The 14308-nt window shown below is 42.3% G+C and overlaps 1 protein-coding gene across 3 annotated transcripts in view; it reads right to left on the reverse strand.

Annotated features, from left to right (window-relative positions):
• Positions 1-560: 560 nt before the first annotated feature.
• LOC119024720 (phospholipid phosphatase-related protein type 5-like) overlaps positions 561-14308 on the reverse strand; it is a 50122-nt gene continuing 36374 nt past the window's right edge. For 2 of the 3 annotated variants that reach the window (XM_037107760.1, XM_037107778.1), the window contains 5 exons: positions 7066-7186; positions 5673-5923; positions 4299-4475; positions 2877-3007; positions 561-1235 (listed from right to left, as the gene is read on the reverse strand). In XM_037107760.1, the coding sequence (XP_036963655.1) occupies positions 1127-1235; positions 2877-3007; positions 4299-4475; positions 5673-5923; positions 7066-7186 (789 nt within the window). In that variant the 3' untranslated portion in view covers positions 561-1126. Of the gene's footprint in view, positions 1236-2860; positions 3008-4298; positions 4476-5672; positions 5924-7065; positions 7187-14308 lie in introns of all 3 variants that reach the window. The other variant, XM_037107768.1, reaches the window with a different exon arrangement.

Here is a 14308-nt window from a genome sequence, read left to right on the forward strand (position 1 = left end):
GATGCCATACTACACTTATAAAACATTCATTTTGGAAAGCAACGGGAGAGAATAATTTAACATTTAGATACAGTTAAGGAAACAAAAGTGGAATAAATGTGCTGAAGTGGATTAGGGATAGAGAAAGTAAGACTTTTGTGCAAACCAACACGAACAAAGAACACGGTAATAGGCCGTAAGTAAAATGATAAAAAATGCTCCAAATATTTCACAGCATGGACATAACACTTATAAACACACACACACACACCTGAATAGTAAATACATAAAATATATTTGGAAAATTAATGGAAATCTAGTTCAGTTCACCTCAGAGATAATTTAAGTGATGCCCCCAAACAAACGTGGAATCACAAGCACAACTCTAGCATGTATAAATCTCTCTTCTGTCACTTCACACAATGTACAGCAAAAGATCAGACCCACAGTCCCCAACACAAAGAAGTTACAACACAGCTGACAGAACACTTCATCTGTGCTATAATTTACAAAAGTGCTTTCCTCTTTGACAGCATCTCTTCAGTTAGTTATGACGACAGAAAAAAAAAAATATCTGTACCATAACACTGGACGGTACCTGCATTTTGATTACGTAAAGGTCTTTGATTTTAATCTTGTCCCTTTTTTCCATTATATTGTCCTGAGTGTTACAAAATGGTCTTCTGAGGACGATACATCTGTGATTAGGAGTTTCTTTCGTCATTAAAAAACCCTCAGCTCCGCCGAGTTTTTTTGTTTTGATCAAGTGTTTTATCAAGTCATCACCAGCCAACAGTCTTTAGAGTCACTGAAGGGTGTTTGTGGGAAAACAGGACGAGCAAATAGGACACAGTATTGCTTCAACAGCTCTGGCTTTGGCGAGTCTTTCATTGGTTCTTTTACACCTGAAAGAAAAAGGAGGCCATCTTGGAGGACAAACAGGTCAGAAGAGGACGGAAGGACGCATATCCATCTCCTTTTGGTCCTTAGCGGATGACAGGTTACAGCCACGCTTGCCATGTGCACATGTTGCTGTTCTGCCTCCTGTGATTGGTGGACCTTCAAACCTGGGTGGACTTGACTCGTCGGAGAGGATGCCGTCCCTCCGGATGGGCGCGGCAGGGCGGGGGGATTTCAGTGGGCAGGTCTAGACTGCGCTGGTGAGGCAACGCCGTGAGGGAAGGAGCACATCGGGGGGGGTGGGGGACGGGATTGGCTGATGGTCATGTGATCTCAGAATACGGTAGCCCTGGAGCCTAACAGGCAGGAAAAGTACAAAAAGATTAGGAGAGGTAGTGAGGAAGTGAAGCAAAGAATGTAAAACAATTCCTACATTTAAGACATAAAACATGAAGGGAGTAGAGCGGATATACTTTACTTGGCTGAGATAAATCAGACAGTAAGAAGCATCTATTACATCCAGACACAATGAGACAACAAAAGTGACGACAGTTACAGAGTTACAGATACACATTTAGGACCACTAAGAGTCTACAGCCATGCTAGTATGTCTCTGAGGCTGTATGAGGTATGTATGCATGTGGCTAACAACACAGTACCTGACAATACAGTAAGGAAGGAACTTGTGTATGTGGTGTTATGTGCGTTCCATAGTTAACATTGGGAAACACCCATCGTATGCAGAAAAAGCTAGTTAAAGTGAAACTCTCACCAAAAAGCAACCAAGGCTTTATCTATGAGTGTATATGAGTCAAACCTTTGTGTAAAAGCATAATTACGATGAAAGAGGCACTTTTAGGATGTACCATGGTTTCGTTTTCGGGCAAGCTAATTTTCAATGGAGTGCGGGGGGCACTCTTATGCTAGCATCAAAATCACTGTTTTTAAAACACTAAGAAGGCTCGACTCAACATGAAGCTTTGCTTGTAGTATCACCAGGGTCTCTACACATGAATACGAGCATTAAGAACATTGTTTGTGTATACAGAGTTTACTAAAAAGTGAGTTTTTGGACAACTCACATTAGCGGTAGCATCTCCGGCTCGCCGTCGTCATGGCAGACAAAAAGTGTCAATCCCTGAGTGCAACCAGACAGGTAGGAGGTCCACCATTACCCTCCTTCCTGTTGTTGTCCAAAAACTCTCTTTTTAGTAAACTCTGTGTACACAAACAATGTTCTCAATGCTCGTGTTCATGCCTTCTTAGTGTTTTAAAAATAATGATTTTGATGCTAGCATAAGAGTGCCCCCGCACTCCATTGAAAATTAGCTTGCCCGAAAACGAAAATACAGTAAATCTTAAAAGTGCCTCTTTCGTCGTAGTTATACTTTTACATGAAGGTTTGACTCATTCACAGATAAAGCCTAGGTTGCTGTTTGGCGAGAGTTTCCCTTTAAGTTACGTACATAAGTATGTATGTACGTAACTTAAGTTACTTAAGTATGCTAAACAGAACTACCTACATACTTGGTCAAAGTACTAGAACTATAGCTCATGGGAAATTGATTCATTTTGGGTATTTGGCCATAAACCACACTGAAATTTTGACTAGATGACAGTGCTTAAGATCGCCAAAGTAACTACAATTCATCCTGAAGGGGGTATGAACATCTGCATCAAATGTCAGGACAATCTTCTGAATAGTTGTGACATGTGATAGTAATAACCACACATCAACATCATGGTAGCACTAGGGGAGAAATCTGGGGATCAGAGGTGAATGAGATCCATCTGCATTGGAGCATGAATTGTCTGATAGTAGGTGACATATTTAATCTGGACCAAAGTAGTGGACCAATATGTAGGCCTATTTGCCTCAGTGAAAGACACCTTTCAGTCAAAAACAAATACAACATGGACACTATCGATGATCTCTGCAATTTATTTATGTCCTCACAGAATGATTTCCCCCATCCCTTACCTGGAGGCCACTTAACTTTTCGAGTGGACTCTCCACGCGGGGCAGGGTGAGAAGAGGCATCCCCATAGGGGGTTCTTGGCGCTGTGGAGGTGGAGGAGGTGGCGCAGCAATCTGGGTTGGCCGGAAATTGTTGATCACACATGATACCTAATGGAGATCACAGCAAAAAGGTTAAAAGAAGAGAGGAGGAAGAGGGATTTGTTCCACTGCAGCACAGACATGGATGGCTGGTTCTCGAAATGCTCCGAGCGCTATGGGAACAGATTCTGAAGAGGACACTTGTGTGAAGGAGAGCGATAGAGAGATAAGAGAAAGGGAGAGGGAGAGGAAGAAAGAAATAAGGGAAGAGGTCTTACAAGATAGGGGGGGGAGGGGGGACTATGATCTTAAAGTTAACCCTAATGCTAGAAGTTTTTCCAGAAAATTGATTCAGTCCAAGAGATACCAAGACTTGATCGTGCCATTGTAAAGATACAGATCAGTCCATTCACATTCGTGAGTGTAAAAATGTCCTCTATCACACAGGCTCTTTTGCCTCGAGCTCACCTTAATCATCAGGCCATCCTCCCACCATCTCTCCTGCACCCACATCACACCAACACTGCTCTCTCTCTTTGAATTCTTCACCGATTCAATCTTTCCCTTTTCCCTTTATCATACCATCCTATCCTACAAAGGCAAAACACAACACACCCACGTATTTGGTCAAAGTTGAGATAGTTTTGGTGTCTGTTGCGCTATTTAAAAATGATTACATCACCAAAACTACTGCTCCATGGTTTGGACATCTCCGAGCACTGGAGGCTACTCTCAGCATATCAAGCTAAATCCAAAGAGCGAGATAGCCGGGACTGAATTGACAGATTTTTCCCTGTGACTGAAAAAAAAAAAAATACATCTAAATAATCAGAATCATCATTAGCATTTCTACATGACTCAAGGAGCCAGTACAGTAGCTAAATTAAACAGGATGGAGAAGAAAACTAAGCTCAGCTTCTGCTAAAGCTGACTAAAGAGAAGCTGTGGCTTATATGTTGACTCCCGTGAAATGAATCTGATTCCATTTAGATGTATAACAGTCTAAATTAATGTATTATCAAGGCAGATATTTAAATACTAATAACTATGGATTGTTGATAATCAAAATGAAGCTTACTTTCTTAAACATACTCGTAAAAATGGACCAGAAAGGTGACAGATCACATTTTGCTTGTAAATATTCACTTTCCCTGAAGATGATGAAAGGGCAGAGTGCAGTATCCTCTAGACGTTTACTTGTGTCTTTCTACCATTTCCATCCATCCATCCATCCATCCATCCATCCATCCATCCATCCATCCATCCATCCATCCATCCGTTCTCCTTCATCCTTTTTTGATCCCTGTATCCATCTCTTCTTCCACCCTCCTCTCCCTCTCCTCCGTCATCTCATTCTCACCAGGAAGGCAGCGATGGCCCCTCCGGTGATGAACCCAGCCACGACATCGTTCCAGTGGTTTCTGTGTTCGGTCACCCTTATCACCCCCACCAGCACAGCCAGAGACAGCAGCACCAGGCACAGGGTGGGCTTGGTCAGACGAGTCCCTTTGGTCCGGAACACCAGGGTCACGTACATCTGGATGACAGAGAAGCGTCTAACATAAATAAAATAGCATATTATCTGTTCACGGCGAGCTGAAACGTCAGCCAGTTGAGATCATTCAAACGTTGCTACAGCTCGAATGGCTTAATGGGCTGAACAGCTTGAAAAAGCCACAAGAGGCCGCACTCTGCAGCGATTTTAGAGCATCTGGAGGATTTGATGGGGTACAAAAAGAAAGCAGCATGAAAAGGCTGCCTTGACTGGTTTAATGCTTCCAAAAAAATAACGGGAACGTGGCACTGTAATTAAAAAGAGAACAAACGCTCCAAGGTTGTTTTTTTTTCCTGCAGACTGACTGTTGTGACACCGCATGTCTCCTGTGTTCAGGTCAAAAAGCCGTACTTGAACACAGCGCACAGACGACAGCCAACGCTTACCAATCCTGCGATTCACAGGAAACACCTCTGTACTGATATACAAACCGCAGCAAAGTTTTTAAACCACTCTTACTAACAAAGCCACTTCCAATCAAAAATGTGTCTGATGAAAAGTAGCAACTGGCGCCAGGGGAAGAGGCAGAGGAGAAAAACAAGGAGAAACTGTGTTAATGGGTGAAATCATGGATACAACAGCGACAGGCACAGGGGGTTTTTGACTTTTTTTCTGAGGTTTTTCTTCGCATGCACTGATCCGCACACCTGAACTGCCAATCAGAGTGATTACTCTCACCGCCAGGCCGCCAAGCCTTCTACATGCTCAATTGACGGAAAAGCTGCCAACAAGAACGAACGACAAGAGCGAACGACACAAACGTTAACTGATGCCCCGGCGATGCCTGAGGGTTGGCCTGTTGCGTCCGGGCCTTTGGGCTACATAAACTGACCCATCAGAAATAAGCCAGTTGAGAAGCAAGAAGTGTTGAGTCAGTAAAAATCACCCACCGTGTTTCTTCATTTTGAAATAATGTCTGATAATATTATTATACATTATTCCACTGAAGATACAGAGGAGATTGTAACATGTTGCTTTCTGGTCAGGCAACCTTTGTAAAGGTCTGATAGGTCTGATGAACTTACAGTACACTCAGACTGCAAGGCTGTGTGTTGTGCTTCGACCAGTCAAAGGATTTTTTTAGTACAATTTTAGCAAAGAATGATGATGTACAATCATTACGTCCCGCAATTATCCATGTGTGTCTCTTTCACAAGGTGCCTTAATAAAGTTCCCTACCACTGTGTAGATGGCTGAATAAAAGCTGAGCGCTGCGTCCTTGGAGGGGAAGGATTTGCGGGCAGACACCACCAGGTATGGGTTTCCCGTGCAGGCTCTGCGCTCTGCGATGTACTGCAGCGGAGACTGGCAGCCCAGAGCCGTGTAGTTTGGCCTGCAGGCGGACAGGAAGTGAGGCGTCTGGTTTCCTGTCACCACTTGACCTGCGTTGGCAAAGATGGTGGTGGTGAAGAGGCCGAAGGAGTAGACACCTGTGGAACAAAAAAAGAGGGACAGACTGAGAGACAGAAAGGGTGTGTGTGCGGCAGCTCAGAGTAGGTGAATCATTCAGGCTGGTAGGGGTCAAAAAAACAAGCACTTAGATGGGAAGTAAAGGGTTGGGCTGACTGGTGCCTGTGTGGGAGGGAAAAGGCCAGAGAGACGTAGCCTTTGCTTTTATGCTTCATATCTAAAGTCCATCATTCTAAAAGACTCATAACTTTGATAAACAGAAATGATGAAAAACATCAAAGAACATCAACAGAGAGGGACATGAAGAGAAGAGCAGGCGAAATTAGTCCACAAGAGACCTAAACTAAGCACGAGGGCTTTTTATGGCCTTACGACAGAGGAGCACCAGTGTAAGTATTAATGAGCCTTGGTCCCAGAGTACAATGTCACTATTTAGTCCACAGACTTGACTCAAAGGAAGTAGCCTCAGGGTCTGAAAAGTCAATGTGAAGTGCCTTAAACCTGTATTCTTTCTAATGTCCAGCAAGGGGCGCCTCTTCAGGTTCCAAAGTGAAACCCGATTGACTAGAAGGATATCAGCAGACCTGTACTTCTCATGTGATTGATCACCTCAGCAAACAGTTTCCTAATAAGTTTATGATCTCTGTGGCTTACTCAAAGTCTTGCCTGATTGGCTGGGGCTACCTCGTGATTCACAAATTGCTACCATGAGCTTATTTTTGGGTGTTGCCCCCTGTTTTCTCAGTTCATGAAAATTCATAGTGACATTGTGATCACCCCATAATGTCTTATTCAGTGTTTGGTTGCACTAAAAGGCTCTTAAAAGGGAGTCAGACTAAGGTTGGGCGGTTTCATGTCCACAGTAAAATATCATGATTGACGATGGGTAATTAGTGTTTCTGAATTTCTGGTAGTGTGTCCTCTCAGTGTTGACGTAAGACAGGAGCTGCTCTTTAACACACCCGTGCAGTCAAAATAATAAAGACATGAAAACGTAACGTTGCTGTTGATGACTGTCAGCCATCAGCGGTGGACGATGGCAAACACTAGTCAAACAAACCAATGGGTGATGTCATGTCGCGGTGACTGCGTCCACCTGTTTGATGCAGCTTGTGATTTGGTGGGAGCCAAAGAAATTGTGACCTTGAGGACTATTACTGACCCAGAAAACGTACGATCCTCCGGAGGAGAGGGTTGAAATAACAGCAGTCAGCGGTCACTATGGTCTTCTCCTGAGCGCCCTCGCTCTTCACAAAGAAACTGGTCACTTCCCCGATCAGAATCTGGGACAGAGAGAGAGACAGATTTTGTTGTTAAGGATTGATCATCTCCACTGAATATTGTGTCAATAAATATGGTGCACAGGAAAATTATTCATGAGTGTTCCTCCCTCAGCCATGTAACGATTACAGTTCTCCTTGGCCAGCCTGCTTTTTCTTTTTTTTTCTTTTTTTTTTTACTTTCCTCACCATTTGGCTGATTTTATGCTGCTTTACTAAATCCCAACATTAACACCTCCCATCCGCTCACTCGTTCTCATCAGTGGGAGTTTGTCGACCTCAGTGTCTCATAGATCTTCTTTCTCGCTGCTTCTCTTTTTTATTTTTTTTTTCCTGCGGCTCCATAAAACCATGACTGTACTTTGATTAATAATGTCATGTGGGCTAATAACCTCAAAAGGGAGGATTGGCTTTGGCAGATGACATGAATCAAACGCATCTTATACTACTTTTCACGGAATGTTTTAAATATATTAGCAAATATTCCACCCCACCTTTATCACACCTCAGTAAAACCTCCATTATCGTTACAGCCTTAATGCATTTTGAACACCCGTTTAAAGAGCACACCCCCCGAGCCTCTGGCAGACGTTTGAGAAGCCGTTTTAGGAGTTTAAGTCAAATCAGCAGGACATTGATCTCTTTTGACAGGCGGAATAAATTGACATAACACCAAGTAACACGTCCCTGGACACCATTACACCCCGCATACTGAAGCTGTCTGATCAGGGGACCCCCGCTGACAGAAGCATGGATAGATGTAGGTTATACGCTCATACAATATGCATGGGCCAGAGCCAGCAGTGTGGGACGACACTAATGCACCAAAGCTCAGTGCGCCCGGTGTGACGGGCGAAAGGCTGATGTTATGGACTGAGAACCACTGATGGAGGGTTTGGCGAGACTTGAGGAGCTTGTGTGTCAACAGAAATGATTTCTTCTTTGGAGTACAACATGACCTGCAAAACTAACCAGCCCTGAAGTAATGTGTGCTGGGCTGACAAGGTTCTCAGGTGTTTAAGACCTCATATCACGAATTTGAAGGCGGTGTGGTTGTTTTTGCTGTTCCCTTGCTCAAGTTTTGCCAGGTCCTTTTATAGGTTTATTAACTATGAAAGAACCAAAGAAACAGTGTATGTGTGACAGTTAGCTTTAAAAGTAAGGAAAGACAGACAAGTCATATGAAGAGGACAGCTTTTAGTTGGGAGGATCTTGTCTAATAAATATGAAAAGAGTATTCACAGCAATAGCTCAGCAAACCTGAGTAATAAAACTCAACTGAAGAAAGAAAAACGTGTACAATCCAATGCTACTGCACGTGAACACAGTCAGACATTGGCCTCAAATACTTCAAAAACCATGTGAATACAAGACTCAGCTTCTCTCATATTGGGCCTGCTTGAAAACTCTCCCCACCAGGCACACACACACAGGTTTGACTACGCTTCCGTCATTCCTGCAGGGACGTTCGAGTGAAGGGTCAACCATAAATCATTATCCCCAGAGCCGGTGGAGGTTCGCTACCCGGCTGCAGGCGCTGTCGCAGAGCTGGTGGGCGCCGAAGATTAGACAGCTGGATTATGTGTAGCACATTTTTACCTCCAGGCTGCTCCGAAATCACATCAAACACTGCCTGTGATGAAAATGACTCCGTGCTCCCACCAATGCTACAAATAAAAGCCTTAGAAATAACCACTTGAATCAGGTACTAGGTTTGGATATACAGTATGTTAACATTAGGCGGCGTTTGTTATGTCAGCATCGCTTTTTTCAGCCTTTTCTTGGAGGAGAAGTCCTAAAAACTAGATATTTCATCCGGGGTGGCACCTTACATCCTGCGTCACACTGTCTCTGTGTCGTGTGGCTTGTTGTGCGTTGTCACTGGCTCATATTTGGTGTCAATCTAAACCATGATCTCTCCCTAAACCTACCTAGGTAGCATTGTTGCCAAAACCTAACCAAACTTTGACTGATTACTAATAAGAGGTTTCTTTTAAACTTCTCAAAACAATAAATTCACGTCATGTCAAGTGCAAGATCCATTTGTCCAACACAACACGCTGTGTACAATGTCTCTGCCCATCTGACTCCCTGGAGGCATGACAGCGGAACATTTCTCATATAGCTGTCCAAGGCAGACTATAATTACCCATGCACATAGATGTGAGGTCAAAAACACAAATTATTAAAAAGCAAGGTGCACTCAGCCTGGAGCTTGCACTGCTACATCCTGCAAAACCAATCCCAAAGTTTTTTTTTATTTAGACCCACTGCTTGGGTCAGTCTTTGCTGAGCAGGGACTCATACAACACCTTCACCCTGCCATGCTGGTTTCAGAGCGAGATTTGAGTTTGAGATGCTTATGTAGTATGTGTTGGCCTGACATGCACTGTACAGTGATATAATGCTGTGAGAACACTGCCTGCATACAGACAGTGTATGTACATTTCAATGGTCTGCTCATGGTCACAATCCATTTCACTGAAGGAGAACTGCAAAGGTAGGTTATGAAACGAATGGTTTGTTATATAAATATAATTTTTTAAAAAAATGGCTCAATAAATACATGAATATGCCAAAAATAACCCTAACCCACATTGAAAGTAAATGTAAGCATCACTTTTTTTAAATTTCTGTCTTTACATAACGATGCAGAAATGCATTAAGAAAAGTAAAAAGAAATGCAGAAATACAATAGTGTAAACTGCAATAAATAACAGGTGCAAACTAAAGCTAATATCTATTTATGTCACATTTTAGAAATCAATTAATGCCTACATTTATTTTCAGTTTTATTTTCAGTGCATTAAATGGCGTATACTGAGGAGGTTATTTACTCAGGGAACGAAACCATGACAACATTCAAACATGACGAAAGGTTTCTACAACCGAAAACTATGTAGACCCACTTTGACATAAAGCTGACGTGCGCTCTCTCACCCTGACTCATGTCAAACTCAAGAGTCTTGACTAAACTGTTACCGTCGTCATGTTTTTCTGGGAGACGCTCTGGTGAAGTGAGTGTGGGGGGAGAAGAGGAGGAGTGAGTGGAGGAGACGGCAGCCACTGATGACAGTCAGCTCGCAGCCAAAGGGGGCAGAAGGCATAAGAGACTTGGAAATGGTGTTGTTGGCGAATAATCACTGTGAAACTGAGATAACGACAGCAAAGAAAAGAGGTTGATTGTAACATAATTAAAGCTATCAAAGGATCATTTTGAGTGCCAAACTGGCTTCAACAGCTGTCTTAGCAATATGGCCAAAACAAGTTTCTTCCTTTTTTTCAGCAACCCCAAGGCAGTTTTCCACCTTAAATGTGTAGGACTGAGGGAGATGCAGAAATATAATATAATGATATAATATTCAAATTATGCTAGCATATAATAACCTAAATTTAATAAACCGTGGTGGTTTTTGCTTCCTAAAAATCTGTACCTTTTATATCTTCAGGAGGTCTGCCCTGCTTTTACAATAGCCCAGAATGTACAAATCAAATGCTGCCTCGAGAGAGAGACTTTCTTGTTTATTTTTTTTTTTCTGTTTTTAGAGGCCGCCACAGGTTCTCATCCGTGTTTAGAAAGGGAGGATGAGGTGAGGGGTATCCAGTCAGCCGCAATCTGCAATCTCACCAATAAATGCAGTTAATTTCTAAAGACTAGACCTTTAAGTGTCGCCTTAAAGCAGGAGACACACATGTTAAAGGAGACATATTATGCTATTTGTTTTTTTTCCTTCAGTGTTTTATATGTGTTCTTGTGCATGTAAAAGATCTAGAATGCTTAAAAGGTCAAAGCTGGAAACCAACAGAAGCACCTCTCTGAAAACACTGGCCCTGAAATGTCTCGTCAGTAGTCCTGCCTTTAATTCCGTGACTTTGTGATGTCACACATCTGCCTAATTCATGCCTGGCAGCTAGTTTGGCACGTAATAACTGATTAAGCAAAGCTTCTCTATTCCTGTTGGCGATGCTTACTCAGGAGAATAGCTGTATCACTGGATGATATAAGAAAACTGATTTTTGAGCATTAAAGCATACAAACCTGTTCTAGCTGTAACCCGTAATTAAATCATAACCCTGAAATTGAGCATAATATGTCCCCCTTTAAGACAGTTTTAGAGTTGTCACATGCATTACATCAGAGTAGAAGACCTCTTTGCAGTACTACGTGTGCTAAATGGCTGCAGCACATGCATGTGTGTGTACATTCACAATGAACTAATCAAAAAGGTAGTGATAGTGAAGAACAGAATTAAAATGTGAATCTGCTGTCAGATCAATTTGTTCTCATGGCACTGAAGACTGGAGCCATTCTTACAATTAATTAAATGTAACTGCTGAAAGAACTGTAATTTGAGTAAACTGGAATTAAGAGCTTTTTGCCATATATAATATTATACCAGTTATTCTGATATATTTAAAAATGATCACTAACTAATTAAGGTAAACAGTAAGGTATGTTTAGAAGTGAAATCTAGGCATCTTACAGCTTATTGAGCTAGTCCATCTCCAGCTTATACTTTCCTGTACAGGTTTAGTTACACTGACTTTCATACTTTTCATGTTTTTGACGGCATGGAGCCCAACTTCCCTCATTATTCCTTAAAGTGGGACTTCAAACATAATCGGAGAGACTGAGGGGAGTGTAGAAACAGAGCGAGAGAGACGTTTGTGATGTGCACATCTGCACGTGCTTATTAATAATATAAAAGCTCCTGGTGCTGGTTGCTGAAACATCCATTTTAGGTTTTTGCATTTGAGATAATGATTTATTCATTTTGATATGACAACAGCACTGTTTGTAGCCGTACAGCCAGTGTTGTGTCGCCTAAAGCAGCAGCTACAGATAACACCACTGGACACTGAACGGTCTTGTTTCTTCTTCTCCGGCACGTTCTCTCCCTGTTTCTCTGCAAGGTGGAGAACGAAGTCTACGTCCCCATTAAGGAGGCAGTTGCCATGTAATGTCTTTCATCATTCGCTCATAATTACTCTTATATTTTTTACCACTTCCAAGCTAATGTGTTCACTCTGACGTTTGATGGGGATGGGCTCCCACTGAGTTGCCACAATTCCCCCACAGCCGTGTATTCAGAGGTATGTAGAGTCGATACTAATCCCTTTTCATACTGATCTCACTGAAAGGTTGCTTCCTGCTGCTCCACCGAACATCCACTTTAGTCTCGATAAAAGGTCTGCGATAGAAAGAACTAACAAATGCATTGATAGCAACAGGCTCTGATGTAACCAGGGCACTATCCAGCAGCTTCTAACCGAGAAAATTCTATACAGTAATCAATGGTCATGCTATGAATACACAAAAGCTACAATCTTGGCCTTTCACTAATGCTAGCACAAAGTTTGGAGAAATTTAACAGATGTTTTCATGGCAGTTCTGTGTTTACTTTTCTGCGTTTGGAAACAGAATGAAGGTTGGACCAGAAACATTTATCTTCTGTGCTGTTAAAGCGCTTTTTGTACACTCCTCTTAAAAAAACTGCATATTTCAAAACCTAAACTATGTAGACATTTCAAAACTTTGATCAATATGTTTTGTGTTTTCTTTTGGTAACGTCTGATGAAAATGTGTCAGATCTTTAGATTTGTTATTGATTCATGACATAATTTCAAACAGTCCCTGAGCCAAAGAATGAGTGAGAGGCAGCAGCAGAGACAGACTGTTGTTTGCCTGCTAACACCGTAGCACAAAGCACACTGCCCCCGAGACGAATAACAGACCAACTGGCAACAGACTCACTCAGACGCTAAAGTTAGCACAAAGCACACAACCACTGAGCCAAGCATAGGGTGGTCTTTTCAGACTGAGGTAGGTTTGTGACAGCTATTTTGCTTGTGCTTACATGATTGTGGCATTTATCAGAGGTGTTAATTCGTGTATTCATCAGGCTATACGAAGCAATTTAACTGCAAACACTTCTCCCAGCTGGAGAGCAGTTGGTGCCTGTTCATCTTTTTGGTTGGATATTTTCCATCATTAACCATCCTTTATAAATCATCAGTGTGGCTCTCTGTCTGCCTGCTTTCATCCAAACTACCGCCTGATGTCGGCAGAATTTCTGTCAGACAGCAGCAAGACGTCAAAGCAACTACAGTAACTCCCATCTGACATTTACAATACAGCAGCCGCTGATGTCTTTTTCTCGTCATTGTTTTTAAGCATCAAGAAATACACAAGCACAATACTTGTAAAACAAAAGGAGTGAAAGTACACAAATTGAAAACACATCTGATTTTCAATTGCACTAGTCTGCCTCTAAAGGGAGGGAGGGCTGGTGGGTGAAGTTTGAGAGACTTTTTGAGGTTCGGTGGATATGTTTTGAGACGCCAGCATGTAGCTCACAGCAAAATGATGCTCCTGTCAATGCTGAGGTGTCTGCTGCTACCTCTTTGTGTGTCGCCAATCATTCAGGCCTGCCCTTTTTCAGCAGGTCGATCTGAAAGGGCATTTTGAAGCAGCAGTGGCAAAACAGAATGAAGAGCTGAATAACTGTAATGCAAGTTTTCTCGGCACTTCTTTGCAATCACCGTGAAGGCGTAAACAGCGCGGCTCACAGTGTGGCACCCTCCATTTTTTCTTTCAACTCCTCTAAGCTCAAGTAATTGATTGAATGTGTCAGTCATTATGGTGGAAACTGGAATTAAATCTCCATCTAACAATAGTGCAGCAGCCTTCAAGTTTGGGTTTGTGTGTATTTCTTTCAACCAATCACAGTCGACTGGTGACAGCTGCATTATCATTTAAAGGGTAACTCCACCGATTTTACACATTAAAATGTGTTAACATGTCTTGGAGAGAACTACTGAGTATGTTAAAAAGTAGTATAAATGTAAGTGACTGCACGCAATGGCTATGTTGCATTTTGGGTAACATAGGAACCAGATTTTGAAGAGGGAAAAGAATCTGTGGAAAAAGTCGACATCACTAGTGCCATCATGAGTTTGACAGTGTTAACAGAGTACAATGCAGACTAGAGGTCTGCCTTTCGAGAGGTACCTTTTAAATTCATACCATTAGGGCCCAGCCACATCAAACCTACAGCAAAGAACTGAAGGCTGACTTTTCCATAAGTTCTCTTTACATCCCTTTAAAGCAGATGATTCTTCCTG

This window comes from Acanthopagrus latus, chromosome 1 (assembly GCF_904848185.1).
Source record: "Acanthopagrus latus isolate v.2019 chromosome 1, fAcaLat1.1, whole genome shotgun sequence".
Taxonomy (NCBI): Eukaryota; Metazoa; Chordata; class Actinopteri; order Spariformes; family Sparidae; genus Acanthopagrus; species Acanthopagrus latus.